The sequence below is a fragment of the Triticum urartu genome, chromosome 3 (assembly GCF_003073215.2).
Source record: "Triticum urartu cultivar G1812 chromosome 3, Tu2.1, whole genome shotgun sequence".
Classification (NCBI taxonomy): Eukaryota; Viridiplantae; Streptophyta; class Magnoliopsida; order Poales; family Poaceae; genus Triticum; species Triticum urartu.
This window is the reverse complement of record NC_053024.1, coordinates 611,523,834-611,550,580: the sequence shown is the minus strand read 5'-3', so window position 1 is coordinate 611,550,580 and position 26,747 is coordinate 611,523,834. Positions and strand designations below refer to the sequence as shown.

Below are 26,747 nucleotides of genomic sequence, written 5' to 3'. Positions count from 1 at the left end.
CTTGGCAACAAAGATCTTGCCTTTGGATCTGAGGTAGAAGGTATACCCAATAGTTTCTTTAGGATATCCTATGAAGACGCATTTTTCCGACTTGGGTTCGAGCTTTTCAGGTTGAAGTTTCTTGACATAAGCATCGCATCCCCAAACTTTTAGAAACGACATCTTAGGCTTCTTCCCAAACCATAATTCATACGGTGTCGTCTCAACGGATTTCGACGGAGCCCTATTTAAAGTGAATGCGGCAGTCTCTAAAGCATAGCCCCAAAATGACAGCGGTAAATCGGTAAGAGACATCATAGATCGCACCATATCCAATAGAGTGCGATTACGACGTTCGGACACACCATTACGCTGAGGTGTTCCAGGCGGCATGAGTTGTGAAACTATTCCACATTTTCTTAAGTGTGTGCCAAATTCGTGACTCAAGTATTCTCCTCCACGATCTGATCGCAAAAACTTGATTTTTCTGTCACGTTGATTCTCAACCTCACTCTGAAATTCCTTGAACTTTTCAAAGGTTTCAGACTTGTGTTTCATTAAGTAGATATACCCATATCTACTCAAGTCATCAGTGAGGGTGAGAACATAACGATAGCCACCACGAGCCTCAACACTCATTGGACCGCACACATCAGTATGTATGATTTCCAATAGGTTGGTTGCTCGCTCCATTGTTTCTGAGAACGGAGTCTTGGTCATCTTACCCATAAGGCATGGTTCGCACGTGTCAAATGATTCATAATCAAGAGACTCTAAAAGTCCATCTGCATGGAGCTTCTTCATGCGTTTGACACCTATGTGACCAAGGCGGCAGTGCCACAAGTATGTGGGACTATCATTATCAACCTTACATTTTTTGCTATTCACACTATGAATATGTGTAGCATTACGCTCGAGATTCATTATGAATAAACCATTCACCATAGGAGCATGACCATAAAACATATCTCTCATATAAATAGAACAACCATTATTCACGGATTTAAATGAGTAGCCATCTCGTATTAAACGAGATCCTGATACAATGTCCATGCTCAAACTTGGCACTAAATAACAATTATTAAGGTTCAAAACTAATCCCGTAGGTAAATGTAGAGGTAGCATGCCGACGGCGATCACCTCGACCTTGGAACCATTCCCGACGCGCATCGTCACCTCGTCCTTCGCTAGTCTCCGTTTATTCCGCAGCTCCTGCTTTGAGTTACAAATGTGAGCAACTGCACTGGTATCAAATACCCAGGAGCTACTACGAGTACTGGTAAGGTACACATCAATTACATGTATATCACATATACCTTTCGTTTTGCCAGCCTTCTTGTCCGCTAAGTATTTGGGGCAGTTCCGCTTCCAGTGACCACTTCCCTTGCAATAAAAACACTCAGTCTCGGGCTTGGGTCCATTCTTTGGCTTCTTCTCGGCAGGTTGCTTACCGGGCGCGGCAACTCCCTTGCCGTCCTTCTTGAAGTTCTTCTTACCCTTGCCTTTCTTGAACTTAGTGGTTTTATGCACCATCAACACTTGATGGTCCTTTTTGACTTCTACCTCTGCTGATTTCAGCATTGCAAATACTTCAGGAATGGTCTTTTCCATCCCCTGCATATTGAAGTTCATCACAAAGCTCTTGTAGCTCAGTGGAAGCGACTGAAGGATTCTGTCAATGACCGCGTCATCCGGGAGATTAACTCCCAGCTGAGTTAAGCGGTTATGTAATCCAGACATAGTGAGTATGTGCTCACCGACAGAACTATTTTCCTCCATCTTACAGCTAAAGAACTTGTCGGAGACTTCATATCTCTCGACCCGGGCATGAGCTTGGAAAACCATTTTCAGCTCTTGGAACATCTCATATGCTCCGTGTCGCTCAAAACACTTTTGGAGCCCCGGTTCTAAGCTGTAAAGCATGCCGCACTAAACGAGGGAGTAATCATTAGCACGTGTCTGCCAAGCGTTCATAATGCATTGGTTCTGTGGGACGGGTGCGTCACCAGCGGTGCTTGTAGGGCATATTCTTTCTTGGCAGCTATGAGGATGATCCTCAGGTTCCGGACCCGGTCCGTATAGTTGCTGCCATCGTCTTTCAGCTTGGTTTTCTCTAGGAACGCGTTGAAGTTGAGGACAACATTGGCCATTTGATCTACAAGACATATTGTAAAGATTTTAGACTAAGTTCATGATAATTAAGTTCATCTAATCAAATTATATAATGAACTCCCACTTAGATAGACATCCCTCCAATCATCTAAGTATAACATGATCCGAGTTAACTAGGCCGTGTCCGATCATCACGTGAGACGGACTAGTCAACATCGGTGAACATCTTCATGTTGATCGTATCTTCTATACGACTCATGCTTGACCTTTCGGTCTTCTGTGTTCCGAGGCCATGTCTGTACATGCTAGGCTCGTCAAGTCAACCTAAGTGTTTGCATGTGTAAATCTGTCTTACACCCATTGTATGTGAACGTTGGAATCTATCACACCCGATCATCACGTGGTGCTTCGAAACAACGAACTGTCGCAACGGTGCACAGTTAGGGGGAACACTTTCTTGAAATTATTATGAGGGATCATCTTATTTACTACCGCCGTTCTAAGTAAACAAGATGCAAAAACATGATAAACATCACATGCAATCAAATAATAATAGTGACATGATATGGCCAATATCAGATAGCTCCTTTGATCTCCATCTTGGGGCTCCATGATCATCTTGTCACCGGCATGACACCATGATCTCCATCATCGTGTCTCCATGAAGTTGCTCGCCAACTATTACTTCTACTACTATGGCTAACACGTTTAGCAATAAAGTAAAGTAATTTACATGGCGTTTCTCAATGACTCGCAGGTCATACAAAAAATAAAGACAACTCCTATGGCTCCTGCCGGTTGTCATACTCATCGACATGCAAGTCGTGATTCCTATTACAAGAACATGATCTCATACATCACATATATATCATTCATCATTCATCACAACTTTGGCCATATCACATCACAAAGCACTTGCTGCAAAAACAAGTTAGACGTCCTCTAATTGTTGTTGCAAGTTTTACGTGGCTGCAAAAGGGTTCTAGCAAGAACGTTTTCTTACCTACGTAAAAGCCACAACGTGATTTGTCAACTTCTATTTACCCTTCATAAGGACCCTTTTCATCGAATCCGCTCCAACTAAAGTGGGAGAGACAGACACCCGCTAGCCACCTTATGCAACTAGTGCATGTCAGTCGGTGGAACCAGTCTCACGTAAGCGTACGTGTAAGGTTGGTCCGGGCCGCTTCATCCCACAATACCGCTGAAGCAAGATAAGACTAGTAGCGGCAAGAAAGTTGACAACATTTACGCCCACAACAAATTGTGTTCTACTCGTGCAAGGAGAACTACGCATAGACCTAGCTCATGATGCCACTCTCGGGGAACGTTGCAGAAAACAAAAAATTTCCTACGGTTTCACCAAGATCCATCTATGAGTTCATCTAGCAACGAGTGATCGGATTGCATCTACATACCTTTGTAGATCACGCGCGGAAGCGTTCAAAGAACGGGGATGAGGAAGTCGTACTCGACGTGATCCAAATCACCGGAGATCCTAGCGTCGAACGGACGGCACCTCCGTGTTCAACACACGTACGGTCAGCGTGACGTCTCCTCCTTCTTGATCCAGCAAGGGGAAAGGAGAGGTTGATGAAGATCCAGCAGCACGACGGCGTGGTGGTGGATGCAGGGCGTCACCGCAGCAGGGCTTCGCCGTTATACTGCGAGAAGGAGAGGTGTAGCAGGGGAGAGGGAGGCGCCAAGACTCAAGGGTGTTCTGCCCCCTCCCTCCCCCCTTTATATAGGCCCCCTAGGGGGGGCGCCGGCCCTAGGAGATGGGATCTCCTAGGGGGGCGGCGGCCAAGGGGTGGAGTGCCCCCCAAGCGAGGTGGGGCGCCCCCCACCCTAGGGTTCCCAACCCTAGGCGCATGGGGTGGGCCAAGAGGGGCGCACCAGCCCACTATGGGCTGGTTCCCCTCCCCACTTTGGCCCATGGGGCCCTCCGGGATGGGTGGCCCCACCCGGTGGACCCCCGGGACCCTTCCGGTGGTCCCGGTACAATACCGGTGACCCCCGAAACTCTCCCGATGGCCGAAACTGCACTTCCTATATATAATTCTTCACCTCCGGACCATTCCGGAACTCCTCGTGACATCCAGGATCTCATCCGGGACTCCGAACAACTTTCGGGTTACTGCATATCCATATCTCTACAACCCTAGCGTCACCGAACCTTAAGTGTGTAGACCCTACGGGTTCGGGAGACATGTAGACATGACCGAGACGGCTCTCCGGTCAATAACCAACAGCGGGATCTGGATACCCATGTTGGCTCCCACATGCTCCTCGATGATCTCATCGGATGAATCACGATGTCGAGGATTCAAGCAACCCCGTATACAATTCCCTTTGTCAATCGGTACGTTACTTGCCCGAGATTCGATCGTCGGTATCCCAATACCTCGTTCAATCTCGTTACCGGCAAGTCACTTTACTCGTACCGTAATGCATGATCCCATGACCAGACACTTGGTCACTTTGAGCTCATTATGATGATGCATTACCGAGTGGGCCCAGAGATACCTCTCCGTCATATGGAGTGACAAATCCCAGTTTTGATCCGTGTCAACCCAACAGACACTTTCGGAGATACCCGTAGTATACCTTTATAGTCACCCAGTTACGTTGTGACGTTTGGTACACCCAGAGCACTCCTACGGTATCCGGGAGTTACACGATCTCATGGTATAAGGAAAAGATACTTGACATTGGAAAAACTCTAGCAAACGAACTATACGATCTTGTGCAATGTTTAGGATTGGGTCTTGTCCATCACATCATTCTCCTAATGATGTGATCCTGTTATCAATGACATCTCCATGTCCATAGCCAGGAAACCATGACTATCTGTTGATCAACGAGCTAGTCAACTAGAGGCTCACTAGGGACACATTGTGGTCTATGTATTCACACATGTATTACGATTTCCGGATAATACAATTAAAGCATGAATAATAGACAATTATCATGAACAAGGAAATATAATAATCATTTTATTATTGCCTCTAGGGCATATTTTCAACACTAAGGTGGCAACTTAAACACACATCTGGGTGGATTGAGGCACCTGGGTATTCCAGGACTTGCCTGTTTTCTTTTGGACCGCCACCCAGGCTCAAAGGGATCATGAGACTATTCATACTAGAAACTTCCGTGTGCAGCCACAAGCTATTATGGGCTCTAGCATAGTTAACTAAGTTGTGCGAACTCTTACAGTGGTAGACTAGCATATGTAGGGGATGTAGGTGGTACGGTCTACCCGATCGTAAGGTGCTAGCGCTTTGAAAGACTATGTCTCGGTCATCCATCTTCTCAAACACCATGTAGTGCGAGAAACCAAACGGAGGCGATCGAGTCTTGTGGGGAAAAGTGCGCAAACCTCTGCAGAGTGTAATAAACTAATCATGGTTAGCCGTGTCCCCGGTTATGGACATCTTGAGTGTCTAGTACTTGGATTTTCATGTGAATCTCAACATGTTACTCTAAATTAATTTTGTTGGGTTATGTTTAATGATGATGCTTAATTGGGATTGAGAATGCTGTCAACCATTCTCAATGTTTAACAACCACCATGATAGTAATTAAATTTTATTCCTTTGAAGTAGGGGAAAATTGGCTTTACGCAAAACTGTAACCATAGTGCTTTCCACCAGCCAAATATGCATATAGTATAGCTGTTTTATTCCTTTACTCTCTATGTGTTACCTTGCCAGCATATTCCATGTGCTGACCCGTTTCGGGCTGTAACGTTAATGTTGCAGACTTTTCAGACGACGATTAAGGAGTTTTTAGGTCGTGGTTCGATACTCAGTGATGTCATTGGAGTTGATGGACTCACTTATCTTCCAAGCCTTCCGCTGTTATCGTTATTAGATGGCCTTAAGCCATACTTATTGTAATAAGTTCTCTTTTGAGACACTCGATGTAATAAGTGTGTGATTGCTACTCTGCTATAAATCCTCCGAGTACTGTGTGGTGTCAGCATTACTGATCCAGGAATGACACCGGAGCACAGAGATCAGACTGTTTGAGGTCTGGTCGCTACATTCTCATAAAATACAGACACTTGGTTGCCATTTTTAAAGTTGATTCATGTTGTACGGTGCCATGTACTTTCGCTTTGATCAGAGGGTCCATAGAGACTTTTTGTTTATTGAAAGAAAAATTAGTTTTTGCACACAGGTCCGTAATACTTTACGTTTATTTGCCCTTTATTATCAAGGCCCCTTCAAGCATAACAGGCAATTCATCGAGCGCCTGTCACCATGGACGCGCCTCCTCTCACGCAGCCGGATGCGACTAGGGATGGCAATGGGTAAGGTATGGGCGGGTACAAACTTTTTGTGCCCAAACCCTTACCCAAAACCTTTTTTATATCCATCCATTTTAATATTCATGGACACAAATTGGTACCCATACACAAGAAAAGAGCCTAAAACTAAAGTTAGGTACTCGGCCATCACAATCTGGTTTGCACTTACATCAAAATTTCATAATGACGATTGACACACAATGTCTTAATCTCCATTACAAACTAACTTTGAAAAAAAAATTCAAGTTTGTAAACTTGCAATGCTAATTACTGTAGGTTTACCCAGATATTATAGAGTTTATTTTTTTATTAATTTTGGGTATCCATTGGGTTATCCCTGGGTATAATTTCATACCCATACCCTACCCATGCATTTTGCGGGTATGAATACCCATTACCCAAGGGTATGAACTTGATGTCACAAGTGGTGGTGGTGAGTGAGATGTTGTTGTCTAGTTGTAGGGGTGATGGCAAGGGGAGATGTGTCGGATCCAAGCGCCCCCGCCTCATTGTTGCTTCGTATCTGTGCGACTGGCTTCGGCTTGGTCGATCCCTGTGTTGTAGGAAGAAGTTCTTCGGCTTGCCTTTCTTTTGTAGGAAGATCTAGAGGCGAGGTGATGTTGTTGGGGACAAAGCTTCAAATTACCCTATGCGGCCATGTAATGGTGAGTGTTTGGTTTGTCCCCACATATTAGTCGATTTGTTTGGTCTAAGAGCGGTTAGTTTTCTTTCTTCTCAGATACGATGCCATATGAAAGGCACATCCTTCAATCATAGTTCATAACGTGTAACTTTGGAGGCTTTGCCAGACCAAATGGTTGCATCTTGATGCCAATGAAGTTGGTCCCACTACTAGAAATTAAGTCAATAACGACCAACATCTAAAAGTCTTGGTTGTTATTCTTACGATGAGCTAGTCCCACGTTTAAACTAACCCCACGAAACCTCCCCAACAGCGATGGATATGCCGGTAGTTAGTTTGGCGGCCGTAGTTGATTAATACTCCATATATTTGATATTTTTATTTTTTAGAGTAATTAGCGTCCTTATCTGGTGAAACGAGGGAGATAAAAGGAAGATAAATAAAAGTCACTTAACTATCCCTACAGTCTCGCGTCCAGGTAAACCACGGTGGCGCTTTCCCTCTCAGATTGAGCCGCTCGCCCCCGCAGCCGTCACCGCCATGAACGCCGCATGCCCACGTCGTCCCCTCGCCTCCTTGTCGCAGGACGCCGACCCAGATGCGCTCGCTGCCGAGGTCGTCCGAGTGGAGCAGAGGATCAACGCTCGCTACCGAGGTCGTCCGAGTGGACCGGATCCCTTGTCGGGTGCTCGACGAGCAGCGCAACGGGGTCCACAGGATCAACGCCGAGGTCAGTTCCGCATCCATCGGATCTAGTAGTTCAGTGATGAGGTCAATACTCCTACGTGTTGGTCGGATCTAGCTCGGTGATGAGGTCAGTTTTGCTACCGCATCGGCCGTATCTCGTAGTGGTCTGGGGATATTTGGAGTGGATCGCTAATGGTTTCCCAACAGTTCTTATTCAGGTCTTTAGATGGGAGGGGAAGGCAGAGGCGGATACGATGCAGGACTCATCTAGGACGGAGAAAGGGTGCAGCTGCTGCTCAATGCGAAAACACAGGTTGAATTCGGGTTCTAGTCTCTCGCATGGCATGAACAGGACAGATATTAGGGACGAGCATTGTCGGGACGTGCAAAGGCTGCCGTGTAGCAGGTAATTAACTAGCTAAATTCTTCACTCTGACCATTTTTGTTTGAGATTTTTCAATTTGAAAGTGAAGATGTAAACCTGGATGCAGGTTTGTGGAGGTGAAGGCGTCAGTCTTGTGAAGGGATGCTTGGAGATGCGTGTGGCACTGATCTAGGTACGTGCATACACTTTTCAAAACAAAGACGTTTTTTACTTGCCTGATCTGAAAGTGAGGACAATGTGTTTGCCTGGTGATTATTTTTAACTTGTACGTACATGATTGATAATTTTGGCTTGTGTGAACTGAAAAAAAGAGTTAACAAGTTTGATTTTCAGAATGACCTCGTCAATCGATGGCCTATTGACTCCTACATCCGGAGATGTGTCAATGTAAGCATAGCCTAATTATTGAGCAACAACGTCTAAAAAGATATCATGTGCACTATATAGTCGTGTATACTTGATGTATACTTTTTTTCACTTTTGATTTAATTTGTTACAATCCCGAAGAGCAGATTGCCATTGTAGACGCTCAGTACATGGTCCATTGTGCAGTTCCCATGCTCCAGGGCCTAGGTAACTGTAAGTTTTTCTTGTAAGCTTAAACTTCTTAAAAATTGATGTCTCCTTGAGTGCTCTGTTTTTCATATGCTCACCACTTTGAAGCTCCTCTTCTCCTCCAGGGTGACAAAGAAAAGACAAGAGGCCGTTTTGAGGTATGTATATCACCCACTCTTGAGAAGAATGGTAGTTTTTTTAAGCAGATGAGAATAGTAGTTGGTTTTAATTTGTTGGGTATATGTGTTAAAAAATTAGTTGGGTATATAACAACAACCGAAAAAACTTCATTTTTTTCCTAAGAAATAAAATAACTCCAGTTTTGCTTGAATTAGAAAAGAAACATTCCAACTAATATTTGCTTAAAATAGTTTGCTTTTGCCGCACAAGTATAAGGACTATTGAAGAATTCAAGTGGAAACTTGTTCCTTTATGATATTATCATCTTTGCTACTTCTTTTATATGTACTGACATATAAACCATTAATGTTTTTTCTAGAACGGATGGTCCACCTTAAAAGTAACATCACGAGGCATTGTAGTCATTGGTGAAGGATGACAAGGACTTGTGATGGTGTCTCATGAGTGAAGAGAAAATATTTACTAGTTGTTACTTGATTTTTTGGTACAAATGAACATCTATATTGGTTGTTCTGGATAGTGTTTTTGGTTAGTAATTTCGCAATGTTTTTTTATCTCCAGATATGTATGTGGGGAATTAGAGACATTGCGAGGACCATCATTAAGTAAGGCGGAATTGGTTTCTAAACTACAAGCTTGTGAGCAAGCGAGGCAAGTGCTCGAAGGAACGTTCAATGGCATGGTGCAAGAGGTGTTAGAAATTAAGTGTATTGTATCTGGTATATCAGTAAGTGATAGTTCTCATGGAAGCCAACTTGAAGTTTCTTAAAGGATATTTTAATGTATGTCAAAATATTGGTATTTTTATTAATAAAAGAGGCTTTGATCCTTTCAAACCATATTCTCTTGTTTTTATATTAATATGGATGTTAATATTGAAATGTTGGATGCTGCATAAAGTGATCGTTCAACGCAAAATTATACTAAATACAAGTGGTTTGAAGGATATCAATGTGTGATGAGAGTGGTCGCTAATGATACTTTGGTCAGCATGATAACATTATTGGCGACCACAATTGTGGTCGTTATTTCCATGGAATTGACGACCGCACACCATCTCGTCGTTACAAGAATAACGACCACAGAAGGTATGTGGTCGTTATACTTTTAACGACAGAGCCTACTACGGCCAGCAGATTGTGGTTGTTAATGACCTTTAACGACCACGATCCGACCTTTAACGACCACATATACAATCGTTAAAAACCGTTTTTCTAGTAGTGTCCTGCAAGGGGTGTGTTTTGGACCCGATGTATCTCTATTTTGGGTCTTTTTTATAAAGTGCAGACACTTGGTTGTCATTTTTTTTAAATTTTGTTTCATGTTGTAAGATGCTATGTATTTTCGCTTTGATCTGAGGGTTCTTCGAGCAAAAAGCCACTTTGGAGGACAGGTGCATTGGAGCCCTATATTTTAAATGGTGTCAACATATTTTTTTTGAAGTTTCAAAAAAATTCTGAAAACAAATCAACACATTTATATGGATGTGTATTACACATGTGCAAAGGTTGATGCTGAAATAAGTAACCATGTGAGTTACATAAAAAAAGACAAAACCATGATTTTGGAAAGATGAACAGTGCATGCATTAATCACTATTTGGAAATCACCATTTTGTCATTTTTGTATAGCTCATATGTTCACTTATTTCTTCACCAAATTTTACACATGTGTAATATACATCCATATAATCACATAGAATTATTTTCAGAATTTTTTGAAACTTTAAATGTGATTTATAAAGTATTTAAAATAAGATCCTGCAATACACCCAGGCTCCAAAAATCCACTCTCGTCCTTCGAGACTCTTTGTTTGTTAAAATAAAATGAGTTTTTGCACATAGGTCCTGAATACTTGTGCATTTATCCGTCCTTTATTATCAAGGCCCCTTCAAGCCTAACGGGCAATTCATCGAACGCCTGTCACCATGGACGCGCCTCCCCCCACGCAGCCGGACGCGGCGGCGCCGCCCCCCTCAACAGCGGCTGCGGCTCCCCCTGCCGCGCCGCCGCCCAATCCCGCGCCTCCCGTTTCCACCGCCGCGCCACCCACCTCCGAACCCACGCCCGCTCCTGCCCCTGCTCCCGCTCCCGCTCCCGCCCCCGCCCCCGCACCAGCGCCCGCCCCCGCCCAAACCCCAGATCCCCCAACTCCGATCCCCGCCACCGCGCGGCCGCCTGCGCCTCGCATGAGGCCGCCGTACACCCACCTAGCCTCTCCCATCACGATGTCCTCCTCCTCCTCTGCCGCCGCAGCAGGGGCCTCCTCCGCGGCTTCTGCAATGGCAAGGGGAGGGGTTGCGATTGGCTTGCCTGCGCACCCGCGTGGGGCGCAGACGCCCATGGGCTATACAGGGTTCGTGCCGCCGCCGCCGCTCGCCCATCAGTTCAGCCCTATGCATCGCGGCCCCGACCAGGCCCCGCTGGCCACTCCACAGGTCTGCGTCTCATTCTTGAACTCGGTTTCTTTATAATCCTGGTTAATAAGCTCAACATTCATGGAGTTCTCTTCCAATTGAGGCCAAAACTGAGCTCATGTAGCATATTTTCTCTCTCTCAAGGAAGCCATTAGTTGTGATTAGCTGCACTTTCTTGATGTTCCTAGCTATAACGAAGCTAGTACTAATTTGTTAAACGCAACCTCAAGCGTACAATGGATCGTCACTCTCTCAACCATGGCCAACTTTTAGGACACTCTGTTTCTTGTCCTATATACACGACACTTTAATCTTCTCTTGAACCCCCAGTTGGTTCCACCTTGCTTTGAATAGATCTTGGATTTATTGGGTTTCTAAGACCAGTGAACCACCTCATGGCTTTATATAGTTATTATCCACCTGTCCTTTGCATGGAAGAAGGAAACCTAATCCCGGTAGGAGTAGTCTACGACTATGCGGATGCAGAATATCTCTTAAGTGCTTTCATTGTCATTAACTTCCACCCTGCCTTCTCTTTTGAGTTATGAAACGGTTCCTAATGATGTTTATGGCTTACAGCTTAGGCAACCTGCCCCGGGGATCCAGAATATTGGGATGATTGGTTCCCTTAACGCGTCTCAGATGAGACCAGGAGCAGTATCTGGTTCGCAACAGCCAAGGCCAGGTCTTCCATCATCAGCGACACCATCTTCGTCTGGTAGCCAAATGCCAGGTTCACAAGTAAGAAGCCTGTTAGGCTGTTACTTGTAATGATGTAGTCTAGTTTTATCTGTAGGCATTTCATTATTGTGTTTCGGTTATATGCAAAATGTGTGATTATGTAAATTATATTTGTTCATATAAATGTTGGTGCAGAGATGAAGGAATATTTACATACCTTCTAAATGTGGATCAATCATTTGTAATCCATAGAAGTGTAGGCTGAATTCAGGCTTGTTGCCCCTTGATTGATTCCACATACTGTATGGTGTACCATCAGATTAGGAGGGAATACACCAACTTCTTTATTGCAATGCATGTCATGTTGTGTGCTTGATTGAATTATTTTCCCACAGAAAACCCCCATGCATTCTTTAACAAGACCAATGTCTATGGGTTCCCCTGCGACGGCTTTACAGCAAACTCCGGCAAATATGTCTTCAGCATTTAGGCCACAACAAAGGCCACAAGTTCCACAACAAAGGCCACAAGTTCCACAACCAAGGCCACAAGTTCCACAACCAAGACCATACCATGCTGCACAATCTGCACCTGTAGCTTCTCAACAGAATGCACTTTCAGGACAGCAGCAGCTACCTCAGCAGCAACCTCAGCATCAGCATCAGCAGCAGCAACAGCAAGTTTTGCAGCAGCAGCAAGTTTTACAGCAGCAGCAGCAGCAACAACAACAGCAACAGCAGCAAAGTCAACCACAAAGTTCCTCACAGCAAAATCAGCAAAATACAACACTAAAAAACCAGCAGCAAGCTGCCCGGACTCCTGTCTCATTGACTCAGAAGCCTGATTCTCCAGCCACACTACAAGCTACTAATATGCAGCTTGTGGACATGGCTTCTGCCGATGCAGCTTCTGGTGAATCCAGTAATCGGCTACTCTCCAAGAGGAGTATACATGATTTACTTGCACAGGTATGCTGTGTTTCCTGAGCTGCAGTGTGAGAGAAGGTGCAAGGTTATGCAATTCCAGATTTCCTTAGATCCTATATTTTCAGTTTTTCATACATCTCATTCCACTGGTGTGATTAATGGCGTTTGTTAGTGTGTTATTCTGGTTCCAAAATATTTCCTTTTGCATATCTGTCTGAAATGCTTGTTTTCTCTGTTCTCATACAATTTTATATTTAGCCTCATCTTTTGCTACCCCTATGCATAGTTGCATAAAGAAAGACATGACAGAGAACACTTTGAAAGTTCAGCTATCCTTTTGTAAAATCAAAAGCAGAATAACTGGATTTTGTCCTCAGTAGCAAAAAGAAAAAAACTGTATCATATTTGGATCATATGTAGCAAAGAACAAAGTGTGCCATATTTTGACATACTTTTATGTAGTCTACATGCATAGTGCACGGACCAAGCAAGGAACCTACATGTCACTGACATGGGGCGTGTCATTTTATCGAACACTGTTTCATTTTATCAGATCCCCCTTCCTAAAATTGTGCTATTGATTTAAGTGCTTAGAATGATCTGTGTTAAATCTATTCCAGTGATGGTTGAACTTAAGTACGGTTTTAGTGGAACAGTAATTACTCTTGTAAATACTTGCACAAGATATTTTTGTTGAATTTACATTACTCACCATGAACTCTGTAGGATCGTAAACATCACTTGGGCTGATTGATTTAACGATTAATTGACTCTCGTACTAGTTTTCTGTAGTTGCGCATTTCATATTATAGCAGTAAAAGTGTCAACCTTTCTTATAATTTGTTCGCACAGATCGACCCTTCGGAAAGGCTGGATCCTGACGTTGAAGATGTTCTTATTGACATTGCAGAAGATTTTATTGAATCTGTAGGTTTTTTGTCCCTTTCTTCTTTTTTTTCGTTTGGTGATTTTTATCCTAGGATCATTATTTTTCAGAATATGATTTCCTTTTTAAAAGAAAAATACGCATGGTTTCTCAAGCCTTTGTGCATTCTGGATGACTTCTTATTAGCTATTTTGTTTTTGATAACTATTTTGAGCAGGTCGGAACATTTGCTTGTTCTTTAGCAAAGCATAGAAAGTCGACTACTTTGGAAGCCAAAGATGTACTCCTTCATGCAGGTACCTAATTATTTTGGCTTTTCTAGAATATTTGTGCTAATGCACTTGTGTAATTACAGCTGTGTTATTCTTTAATATCACCATTGCAGAGAGAAGCTGGAATATCACCTTGCCAGGTTTCACCGGGGATGAAATAAAACTATACAAGAAGCCGGTAATTCTTAATCATATTTATTTCTTCTTCTTGTAGTTATTTCTTTTGTAACCCATATTGACATTTCCTTGTCTCTTCTTGGTGATCTGCAGCATGTCAACGATATTCACAGGGAGAGGCTTACTCTGGTACTTCTTTTTATCATCCTCACCACATCAACTATCCACCTTATTTCACGCATGATTACTTCTTGAACTATGGATATAATTCTCGCCTCTGTCATTGGTTGGAAACATGATATTCGTAAACATATTATTGTGATTGCATCTACTCAAATATAACCTCTAGAGCTCCAAGGATCTCAATCTACATAAAATGATGTTTGAAAGAAAACATGAACTATGGATATAATTCTGCATTTTCTGCATGTGCCTGAAGTATGATTGGTATATCCGCTTTTGTTCGATACTTCCATTGCATTTGGAGTTGATATGTTAGTTTTTCTGTTACCTCAATCGATCCAGATCAAGAAGTCAATGGCGAGTGAAGGGAACATAAAGACCTCTGCTGCCCAATCTACAGCCAACCAGAAAAATCAGGCTCCAAAGCCACCTGCCACAGGTTCTCCGTGAATGGAAACCACAAGTCCTTCTTGTAGAGTGTGTAGCCCATGCAAACATTGCAGGGATAATATTTTTTGTAAAGCTGGCAGTATTACAGTGCTAAGTGTTACCTAATATGTTTGTTCCGTAGTTTTATGGTACGGCTGAGTCGCAACCCTGCAAATTTAGACCCTGAACCTTGGTGAGGTGTCAGAAGTACTTATCCATTTCAGGATTTTGCTTAAGCAGGAAAAGCCTTGTCATCTCAGCTACTCTGGCGATGGCTAAATATGTGTATATATGCTCATGGGTGCTGTTCTCATATTTCCTGAATGAGTGTTATTTTACTATTGACCTCAATCCAATGTTTATTGGCATGGGCATGTCCAGCATTTGCATTTGCTACTGCATTAGTTAGTCTCTGATAAGGCCATAGTGACAGGAACACTGCATGAACTACCATTTGCTACTATATGTTCTGATAGGGATCCCAGATAAACTGCCATTGGGAACTTGATCACCTGAAGAAATTGTAGATACACTCTTTTCATTCCCTTGAACCAGCAGAATCCTTTTCTGGAATTTTGGAGTATACCAGTTATTAGGGCTTTTATCTGTGTTGTTTGGGAAGCGGGCATGAACTACCATTTGCTACTATATGTTCTGATAGGGATCCCAGATAAACTGCCATTGGGAACTTGATCACCTGAAGAAATTGTAGATACACTCTTTTCATTCCCTTGAACCAGCAGAATCCTTTTCTGGAATTTTGGAGTATACCAGTTATTAGGGCTTTTATCTGTGTTGTTTGGGAAGCGGGTCAGGAGAAGTGAAGAACAAACAGCTGGTGTCATTTGAGGTGTTGCTCTTGCTCATGTCTGGTATAGTTCCTTAAATAGTGCTTCACCCCGTGACATTATGAGTCAACAATATGTGGTGATTGCCGGATTGTTTACATGTGCTGCTGTCTAGGACATGACCTAGGTTCTCCATGTTTTTCGCTTTCTGGTGTCTCGTATCCGAGGCATTCTACGTTTGGTTTAAAGGTGAACATGTTTGTGGGAGGATCGTCATATGTTTGCAGATGGATATAGAATGACAAACTGGTGTGATTAAAAATCTGCTGAAGTCTCGACTTACCTCGATGGTACTAGCAAATATTGTTGCAGTATGTACAAATAGGAGGCAGATGAGTGAGCATTGTACTAGCAAAATATTTTTGTAATATGCACGAAAACTTTGATCATAGATGGCCGGCAAAACAAACAATCACAAGTGTGAGTAATTTCAAAATGATCATCACACAAGCAGGACAAAGAAAAATGGTGACTGGCAAAACAAAACGATCACAATAGTAAGCAATTTCAAAGTGATCATCAACACAAGCAGGATATTTTTGTAATATGCACGAAAACTTTGATAATTTCAAAGTATCACACAAGCAGGATATATATAAAAAAAATGGTGGTTCGCTGGATCAGTCTGTGAGGCCCAAGCGGCCCAGATGTGGAGCAGTTTCAATAGTAAGCAATTTCAAAGTGATCATCAACACAAGCAGGATATTTTTGTAATATGCACGAAAACTTTGATAATTTCAAAGTATCACACAAGCAGGATATATATAAAAAAAATGGTGGTTCGCTGGAGCAGTCTGTGAGGCCCAAGCGGCCCAGATGTGGAGCAGTTTCAATAGTAAGCAATTTCAAAGTGATCATCAACACAAGCAGGATATTTTTGTAATATGCACGAAAACTTTGATAATTTCAAAGTATCACACAAAACGATCAGTTGTCGCTGCTCTGTGAAGCCAGCCTCACGCTGTGCCTGCCACATTATGCCGTGAGGCCCAGCTTTCGCACAGACCTCAGCAGTCCACTACTCAACTTGGAATGGGCGGGCCAGCAGTAGCACAAACCCAGACCAGGCCCACAGCGCTGCAACAGCGTCCACACCATCTCAGAGCCCCCCACTCGGGTTGCAAGCTCACGCAACTCAGCTCAGCGAGACAGGAGGTGGAGCTGGCTATTTAAGCAGGTCGAACGCGCGCTCGCTAGGCGAGGTGGGACTAAACAAGACGGGGCGTCGCATGCGTTCCCCGCTGACGAATGAATGAGGTCGGGCGCTGCGGCTTTTCCCGCTGAGATTTTTCTAGCGTGGGCTCCTGTGGCCCTGGGCTTTGTCGTCTTGGGCTCGTGAAACACATCGCGAACAAGATTTGTCTTCTTCTACTATACTCCGTCCGTTTATTATCTCCACGTCACCATAGATGATCCGGAGAGGCTGGAAGTGCCGAGACACCCGGCGCGACGTTCCACTGATGCTGATGCTGCCTTGCTCTCCGCCGATCCCGTCATGGCTGACCTGCGACCTCCCCAATCATTTTGTCCGGAAGTACACCGCGCCACGCACGCGCGCTCGGCGGTCGTTGTTGTTGAGCTGTGGCCGTCTCGTGTCGGAGGTCGGCATCCGTCGGCTGCGCGATGAGCTGCTCCCCCAGAGAACGAAGGGACGGGACGGAGAAAACAAGCGTCGCCTTCAGAACGGAACGGGACGGGACGTGATGGCACCACGGCTCGAGTGATCGATCAGCTTGCGAGGCAATCAATGCTCCTGAGTTTAGCTAGCTCAGTTTTCTTGCAGCTCTGCTTAATTTTCTGAGCAGCGCGATCAGGTCCGGGGATCTTCAACGGTGATGGTCGTTCACTGAAGGCTGATGGCCACCGATTCCCTCTACCTCGAGCCTGACAGGGAGCACCGTCATTTTCTGCTTGTTAGGTTCCACTGTCGTGATCGTGATCAGTGTTAATTACTCTACTACCGATCACACGACTAAAGAGCCTCGATCCCTCCTCCCATTACGGATCGCGACGGAACCTAATCCTCTATCAGTCTCCATCGCTGTACGGATCCATCGAGAAACCAGCGAGCACGTCACGCCAATCTAGATAGACGTCGACCGAGCCTGATCATACGGGCATACAATACAATCAAGAGTCCCGCTTCGGTACAATCCCCTCACAATATGTACTAGTAGACTGCCCGTGCGTTGTCACGGGCTTTTGAAATACTTTGCAAGAGTTACTGGTTAACTTTCTAAGGTCTCGCCCCGCCATAGATCCAGACCCCCGCCACTGATTCTACCCCGCCTAGGCCGCTGCCTGCCGCCACGCTGCACCATCGTGTTCGCCTCCGCTCCGCTCCGCTTCGCTCCGCTCCGGCCGCCCTGACCCCGCCCGCCTCCGGTCCATCCTCCGCCCCACGCCGCATGTCGCCGCCCCGCGCCCCGCTCGGCCCCCGCCCGCTCCCCAAAGACGCCGAAGGGAAAGTCCGGTTTCTTCGGCATGAGGGCGAACCCTTCCGGGAACTTCGGACTGGAGTTCTCCGACGCCGGGCAGCGTTGGTGGCTCGGCACGTATCCCACCGCCGATGAGGCCGCTCGTGCCTACGACGTGGCGGTGTGGCGTGCCGGACGGCCGAAGACAGACCTAAACTTCCCGGAGGTCGAGTCCCAGGCGATGGCGGTGTGACTTGTGCTGCAGGGCATCCAGATGAAGGAGATGCCGGCTAAGAAGGCGAAGAAGAGACCGGCGGTTGTTGTCGCTCCCGGCGAGAGTGACGAGGTGGCAATGACTTGGTTTGCGTGATTTACAATTTTCTGCAAAGCCATCTCTAATGAAATACTATTTGCTACATTTTTAAATAGAAAAATTATTTCGATCAGCCAGCCATAACTCAACGGACCAATCTCTATTTGCTACATTTTTTAAATAGAAAAATTATTCCGATCAGCCAGCCATAACTCAACAGAGCAATCCAAACCCATATTTTCTAAAGTAAAGAAATTATTTCCCTTGATAGATTAAGATGCCAAAGTGTCGTTTGCCCGACTGCTATGTTCCTACACACGCAGAGCAAATTATTTTTCAAATCAAGGAATTAAGAAAAGGAATAATATCACGATGTTCGTGGCACTTGCCAGGTCTGCCATGCTACCATGGCATCGTCTTTTTAGTCTCTACCCACATGCCGAGTTGACAAATAATCTTCAGATATACCCACTGCTAATACACTCACGTACATAATGGCCCTTGGCTGATTGATTTGGCTGGCTGTTAACACAAGAACACAACACACAAAATCAGTCAATGGCCACACGTATGCATTGTTTACTTTATTCCAATTGTGATGCAATCGTGACATCTACTCGCCCGTCACGGTAATTTTCTATTCGCCGCTGGTGCCAACCGCTCGACCTCACCACCGCCGCTCACCACTCAGTCTCCACCGGCTGCCCATTGACTCTTGCACCACCCGCTCGCTCGCTCGGCCCAATGTTGTTGATTGGAATGCGGGACTAAAGGTAATCCATGGACAGGTTTTAGTGCTGCTTGGCATCAATCTTTGGTACTTGTCAATCCATCTAACGCTCAAAAAAATCGACTCTCAGACAGAAAAGTGATCTAACTTTATTGATGAGCACAACAGTACATACCATCCCATCATTTTTTTTAAAACGGAGGCAAAAGTTTTGCCTCATCGATTAATTAAGAAGAAGAGAATTGCCCAGTTAATTAACGGAAAACCGGGCGAAAACCAATACAAACGAAGGACGGACAAACTACTCACATGGCAAAAAAACCACACAACCGCACATGTGCCCCTCGCCAGACTCTCCGATTACACAACATCCACAAACCTCGACATTGCCACTACGCCATGTGACCCCGACAAGAACACCTCGACATAAGACATCAAACACCTTTCAACCCACAACGATGACCCAATCCAAGAGGACGGGCCGAGAGACTGAAGATCGTCCATCAAGCAGCCAGAGACGCCTTGCCTATGGCGCCACTCTTGCCTTTTTCCACCTTCTTTTGTTTGCCTCTTATTGGCGTCCCCTTCAGAAGGCAAGCTATCGACCTACCCAAACCAGGTTTAGCAACCTCCACACTGGCGAGCAAGTCACAAAGTTCTTTCGCGAACAGAGCATCTGGATTTGGAGTAGGTGCAACCACACTTGGCTCAGTGGACATGTCACTCACAGGCATCACATGCTCGATGGTCGCAGACAACGGAATGGCAGAGACTACAACGTCCAAATCATCACACCCCTTGGCATCAGGTATCTGGCTAGACTCCAAGGGTGATGATGGCGGTAAAGCCACAATCGAGATCTCGGGGGGGGGGGGTTACTTTCAGTTGTTCGACGGACAGAGGCAGAACCGAGCCCTCACACAACTCCCGCAACTCAGGCATGATCTGCAGCACTGGAGTCACAACCACATCATTGCCCAGTCCCTCAGAGGCTGACAACGGCGAATGGGCTCTAGCACGAGGGGAGAAACGACCATGAAGCTCGGCACCCAACTCGACCTCGAAGTTGTCAACAGGCAAAACCAAAGGACGCAAGACATGATCAGACCACAACACTGGCGGCGCCATGGAGCGCTCACCAAGTGCAGCCTCAACACGGACCATGAAGCTCTCCATCCGCAACATCCAACCTTGCATGGAGTCAATGACATCACGTAGAGGCTGAACCGTCTCCTGAAGCTGGAGGGAAGTCATACCAAGGAGCTCAGAGTGCAGCAGCTTGGTCTGCTGCTCCAAGGCAGGTCGTACTGGGAAATCCGCCGAGGCCATAGAACCAGCAGGACCAGCAACGATCGATGCCCAAGAATCATGGCAAAATGTCTTCGAGAGGTGCGAGGCTTCTTTCTGGACCTTGCGAGAAGCTAGAGCTTGTTGGTGCCCGGGGAGGCGTGGCAACGGTGACATGGTAGGGCTTCCCAAAAAGCTTAGGGGACGCCAGGCATTGCGGCACTCACGCGCTCGATACCATTCTCAAGGCACCGAGAACACCTAAAAGGATCTCGACAAACCGCTGCACGGTGACCAGGAAGGAGGCATCTGCAACATCTACCCCAAAGCCAAGCAGGGACAGGACGGGGAGCCAATGCAGGGACTAGACAGTCCAGACGTTGCATGTTGCGCCGCGGCAGCACCTCCTGCCAATCTCCGCACGCATCCGCATCACACGTCACACCCGACCGAGTAGCCGGAGCAGAGGATTTGGCAGCCGGCGGCGGCGGCCGCAGGGCTATTTCATCATCATCCTCGTCTTCTTCGTCATCGGTAAGGAAGCTCCACGAAACAGATCGCTCCGGGTCCAGACTCGGTGCAGTGCCGGCAGGTGTTGATGACGGCATCACTTCCACAGCAGTCGTGGGCGATGTAGCACAGCAAGCAGCAGTCGTGGACGGCGCTTCAGCAGTAGCAGCCGGTGGTGACGGCGGGGCTTCCGCAGGGACCAAGAACGACGTAGCAGCGCCGGTAGTAGACAGGGACGGCGCGCCCACAACAACAGTCGGGGTCGGGGTTGACTGCACGGCGCAGGACAGGAGACACCCAAGCCGTGGCGGCGACTGGGACCCAAGCCCGCCATCCATCAGGCCAGGGGCACGGGGATCTGGAGCAGCACACGCCACGCCCAGGGTGGACAGTGCGGCGACGCCGGGCAGGGGAGGATGTGCCGCGGGAGATGCAGCCACACTCGGCCTCGGCGGAAGCCCAGAGCCGGCGCGGGACAAGCGACCACCAGCTGCGGGGGCGGCCTTGCGGGAGGCAAGAGCAGCCGCAGCCATCGCGGCGGCAGCAGATGAGGCGGCCGATGGAGTCAGAGATGACGACGCGGACGCGAGCACCATGGGCATCAACTTGAGTGCCTGGAGGGGAGAAGGAGCGCAGCCGAGAGAGGACGCGGAGACTAGCCCGGATCTAGTCTCGGCGCTCGAAATGGCGGCCGGAGGGAGGAGATCAAGGCGGCGCCGCCGGCCGCGGGCGCTGGGTCGCAGGAGCCATGGTCGCGAATCAGACCTCAATATAGATGTGTACTGTACTGTATATACCATCCCATCATGATGTTGCCATCTCTCACACTTGATGTGAGCTCACACTTGATGATTACATCTTGTTATTTCTAACATGTACACCATCGGGCGATTGCTTTATTAGAAATATATTTACACAATATGATCAAAGCAACATCAAGGAGTCGGATGCTGGTGCACAAATTCTCCTCAAATTCCACATGCAACCCTTGTAGAGAAGAACGACATATTTTTCTTAGGTGATTTTTGACCGAGCTCCTACAGAAAAATTCAAAGAAATCATGAGAAGCATGGAGCCAAGCAAACTAATCAGAGTAAATCATGAGAGGAGAAGCCTCTCAACCTACCACAGGGAATCGAGTCAACATTAATTCGTGTAAGAATTAAACCGTATGTAGATCAACAACCCAATAGTTGATAAAATAACCCTGACACAACCCATTAATACAATATATGGTCACATGAAGTAGATTGAGATTATGCAGATATCATGATCTACGAACCGTATCTACGAATATTGATTGCAAAGTCACAAACAGAACCTCCTCACATCACAAAACAAATGTTTCATCAACAGAAACTCTAGCGAATGCCAATTGGATTATATAAGTAAGATAAAGACATCGAAAAAAAGAAAAAGATAATTCATTCTATTTTCTTACTTGACATCATAGAGAATGCAAGTCAAAGATATTGCGATACATCTCACCCTTCTATAAATTGACTGCAAGGCACAATCCCCAGCAAAATATACAGAATGAATTGCTCCTATGGTCCAAGTATTGCATAAATAGTTATATATAGACTATTCGACAGTGAGCATAAACATGGCATGCACTACCAAAATCCCTTTGCTATGGAGCTTAGTCTGCATGTCTATTCGTCTTTCTGTAAATCAGTTGTGGCCAAGATGCGCTGACAGCTCACCAGCCTCTTCCCGTTTACCAATAAAATCAAAGCAGCTCAAAGCAAAAAAAAGAACATAGATATATCTACCTGATGTAATTGCTTGTAACTCCAGAGTGTTGGTAGAGTCGAGAAGAGAACACCCAGCCAATGTTACAGCAGATCGATCTGCAGTCTTTTTTAGGGACGGCACCATCATTAGAGGTCCCAATTTTAAATCAATCTGCAAGAGATGGAGATGCGACTGGAAGCTTACGGATTTGATGCATCAGAACAGCCATGGCCCATGGGCAGAGGAGAAGTGCCGGCAGCTGGGGATCTGACGTGTCACAGACAACATGGGTAGAGGAGAGGCGGCGGCAGATCAAGCCTTGGGCGTGGCAGGCGGAAGCACACTCACCCCTACTGCACCCTTCTTACTTCCCCGTCCTTCTCCTCCTACCTCTCCTCCCTGGATCCTCCTCTGTCTCTCTTTTCTACAAGAAAAATCGAAGCCCCGCCATGACCTTGAGCTCCTCCTGCCAACCATAGAAATTAGATATTTCCTAATTGTTTGCATAACAAAAAACATACTGGCTCCAAGAGAATGAAAGACTAACCTATTGATGAGCACAACAGTACATACCATCCCATCATGATGTTGCCATCTATCACACTTGATGATTACATCTTGTTATTTCTAACATGTACACCATCGGGCGATTGCTTTATTACAAATATATTTACACAATATGATCAGAGCAACATCAAGGAGTCGGATGCTGGTGCACAGATTCTCCTCAAATTCCACAAGTTGTAATTGAAGAGAAAACTGAAAGAAAGCTATTAGTAATACCAATTTAACCAGACACACCACACCACTAATGACAAAATAAAAATTTAGAAGTTCCTAAAGAGACCTTATATATAAGAAGTGCAAGATACTGATGAAACTACCAAAGCCACCAGATCTTAGTACAGATTAGTTAAGTAGACACTACTATTTTGTAAGGATGAACTATATTATGGATTTTATTGGAACAAGAAAATATCCTATAATAGCATATTATACAAAGGCACATAAAACAATAAAGAGAAGTAAAAGTGGTAGCGATGAACTTATAATAATAATAATAATAATAATAATAATAATAATAATAATAAAATGGATAGCACATGACTCTTTTTATACGACTCATCAGCAGAAGCAGTGAGCCACGATGGAGTTTTCTTGGGCTCAGGCTTTCTGCACACTGCCATATAGACCAAGTCAAACATGGGTGGGCGGCCAAGAATGTTGGGTTATAGTTTTACAGATAAAGAGAGGAGAAATCACTTTGGCCTATGAGCACATCATAAGAGAAGGCAACATCACACACACATAAGTACTTGTAACTGAATTTAAGGAGGGCACAATATGTTGACATAGGTGTGCCTACCAAAAAGAAATGTCTAAATGAAAAAAATCAATTGTTTAGTAATATAATACTACAATGATGGTGCAAACTAAAGTCTAAATCATCAATGGCAAATCCATGGCACACAAAAATTCTTCTCCATAATCGATTTGCTCTCTTCGTCCAAATGGCCAAACTCATAACATAGCAGAATAGCCTGAATGGAATAAACCATATCTGAACCATCATATGCAATACATGAACCATGTATTGAACTTAATTGATGTTTTACTACCGAACATAGCAGATTAGTCTCTATGTGCATGTATTACTAATTTACAGCTGAGCAGCCACTCTAATGTAATGAACTTAAGAACTGTTTGTTCCTCTTAAGCAACCCTGCAGTTTTCATGAAAACTTTGGCTGTAGTGGTCCTAAAATCACAGATACATGTACCTCTACATCCACTTGGAGCTTCTTTGCAGCTTCCTCTCTATGTTGCCGGACCAATCTGTAGATAAAAAGAATAAGGTAAATAATTGTTGTTTTGTTTGCCAATAATCAAACAATTATGATATAGTAAGAAAAAAGTTAGTGGAGGTATAGGAAGGACAAGTAGTTCTACTACACACAGATGATTAGGGGTCAGAGGGAATTCAAGATGAACCAAGACAAACTTCAAAATTCAGTCCTACAGTTGAACATCAAATTCAAAGCAAACGGGGAAGAATCAATGGGTTAGAGGTAAGGATGCAAGTGTGTGTGTTTGCGTGTGTGTGGGTGGGGGAGGGGGGGGGACAGCCCACTAAGCCGCTGCGCCATCCCGTGAAGAAAACCCGCAAAACAGCGCCGGGCCAACCACATCATGTCAAGCGGTCTCAAATAGTCCGACCGCTTTGTCCAGCAGACGTCGCACCGTCTCGCGTATCCTGCGAAAGGGAGAAAACTCTCCTGAGAATTCCTGTCCTTCTCGACGCGATAGAGGTGCACGACTGTATTGTATAACAGGCTCATCCCACACAGCGTGCGCTCCTCAATTTGTGCCCCAGCAACAACACCAGGCATGCCACGGAGCTCATGATGACCCAGTTGGTCCGGCTGTGCGCATCAGCTGAGGGCGGGTGGTTGTGGTGGCGCACCCGGTGGCAAAGAGTGTGATGCGGCAATGAGTGTGCAGCATCTTGTGTAGGTTAGCTATACTCCGTAGGACGACGAACACCCGCGTTAGCCAGTGCGGGCTGGTCGCTGCTCGCTCCGCTTGCATCCAGAGTCAGGGGTAGGGATTGAAGGGAGAAACAGTTGGGAGAAAGCCACCGCCGCTGGCACCATCAGGAGGACGCGCAATCTCCGGGTGCGCACCACCATCAGGAAAAACGGGCCTCTACTCAGACCGGAGAGGGCAGGACCGCCGCGTGCAACTACTGGGAGGATGAACGAATCAATGTGGCAGCCATGGGTGACCGGCTCGTGGGGCGAACAAAGGACGGCATATCTACGTTGTGTGGGCTGCTACCACTCGTTGGCGGCGGAGAAGATCTACAGGGGCGAGGGGAGCGGGCCATCAAGTGGGGGCGAGTCGAGATCTGAAGGGAGGGATACTCACCGACATGGCTAGTGTCGTGAGATCGCCAAGACGGGGGCTGCCGAGTTCGATTGGCCGGAGTCTCGGGCTTGGGCTTTGGCGATGCCTTGGCGCGCCTCGGACGGACCCAGCTCATTCGAGACCGGTGCCCGGACCCGTCTGGTTGGTGCTTGCGCACGACGACCCTGACAGGATGATGACCAGAAGCCGCCGCCGCCACCACCATTCGTCGTGCGTATGACTGCCTGCTGCTGCCGCCGCCGCCGCCGCCACCGCTCCGACCTTGCAGGGCATGGAAACCCTTACGGGCAGTGCCTGCGCGGACGAAAATAAACCAACAAGAGAGACGGTGGTGGGATATGACGCGAAAAAAAACCGACGAAAATAAACCGGGAGGCGAGACTATCAACTGCTCCATTAAAAGTAGGATAGCATGGACTTTTCACATTTTGTATCTACTTTTGTTGAAAAGTAGGGCAGCTTACTTGGGCCGGCCCATTGCATGCGATCAAAAAATAGCGAACAAGGATGGCACGAGCTGGGATTCGAACCCACGATCACTTAGAACATTATTAGGTGCGTCCAGAACCACTGCGACAGGATACGTTTCTTGACCAATATAAAGTTAGACACATTAAGTAATGGATGGTTTGGGAATTCTAAAAAGATTTTAGAAACACTTTGTGAACTGGCCTTTTTTCCATAATTTTTATTTATTTATTTTACTTTTCCTCTTATGTTTCTTATTTATTTTTCAAAAAATGCTCATGCTTTCAAAATGTTGTTCAAACTTTTTGTTTTTACCTTTTACTTTTCTATTTTTTGTTTTTCTATCTTTCTTTAATTTTCGTTTATCCTGTTTTAAACATTATTATTTTTTGAAACCTATTCAAAATATTGAAATACCAAAATAACAGTTTTAAGTAACTATTTTAAATTATGATTTTAATAATTTTTTATTTAAATATTTATTAAATGCTTTAAAAAGCATTTGTTATTTTCAATTCTATCATTTTGTGTTTGTTAGTTATGTTAGAAACTTAAAATTACAGTTTTAAGTATCTATATAAATTATGATTTAAATACATTTTCCTTCAAACCTGGCGTGGATGACTACTCGGACACGCTACGCTAAATATGGTGTTTTCTAGACATTCTTGAAATGACCCCAACATGTCCCAGCAAGTGGCATGCCCATAGTAGGCATTCATGCCCCTAATATTTTCTTTCAATGGGCTTGTATGACCAATTCAAGACATCAATCCAAGTTG

At 45.4% G+C, this 26,747-nt stretch overlaps 1 protein-coding gene, 1 long non-coding RNA gene and 1 pseudogene across 2 annotated transcripts; 1 reads left to right on the top strand and 2 right to left on the bottom strand.

Moving 5' to 3' along the window:
• The first annotated feature begins 10,712 nt into the window (after positions 1-10,712).
• Positions 10,713-15,043, top strand: LOC125545343 (transcription initiation factor TFIID subunit 12-like). Its single transcript, XM_048709260.1, has 8 exons — positions 10,713-11,255; positions 11,814-11,975; positions 12,311-12,883; positions 13,694-13,768; positions 13,945-14,023; positions 14,113-14,177; positions 14,270-14,305; positions 14,642-15,043. The coding sequence occupies exons 1-8, from the start codon at positions 10,746-10,748 to the stop codon at positions 14,747-14,749; spliced, it is 1,608 nt and encodes a 535-aa protein (XP_048565217.1). The 5' UTR covers positions 10,713-10,745; the 3' UTR covers positions 14,750-15,043.
• Positions 15,044-21,666: 6,623 nt separating this feature from the next.
• On the bottom strand, positions 21,667-23,544 carry LOC125548839. The gene is made up of 4 exons (XR_007301189.1): positions 23,118-23,544; positions 22,775-23,036; positions 22,609-22,693; positions 21,667-21,870 (listed from the first exon to the last, which is right to left on the bottom strand). It is a non-coding gene; the product is annotated as an uncharacterized LOC125548839 (long non-coding RNA).
• Positions 23,545-24,165: 621 nt separating this feature from the next.
• LOC125547018 lies at positions 24,166-25,894 on the bottom strand (annotated as a pseudogene).
• Between the last annotated feature and the right edge of the window lie 853 nt (positions 25,895-26,747).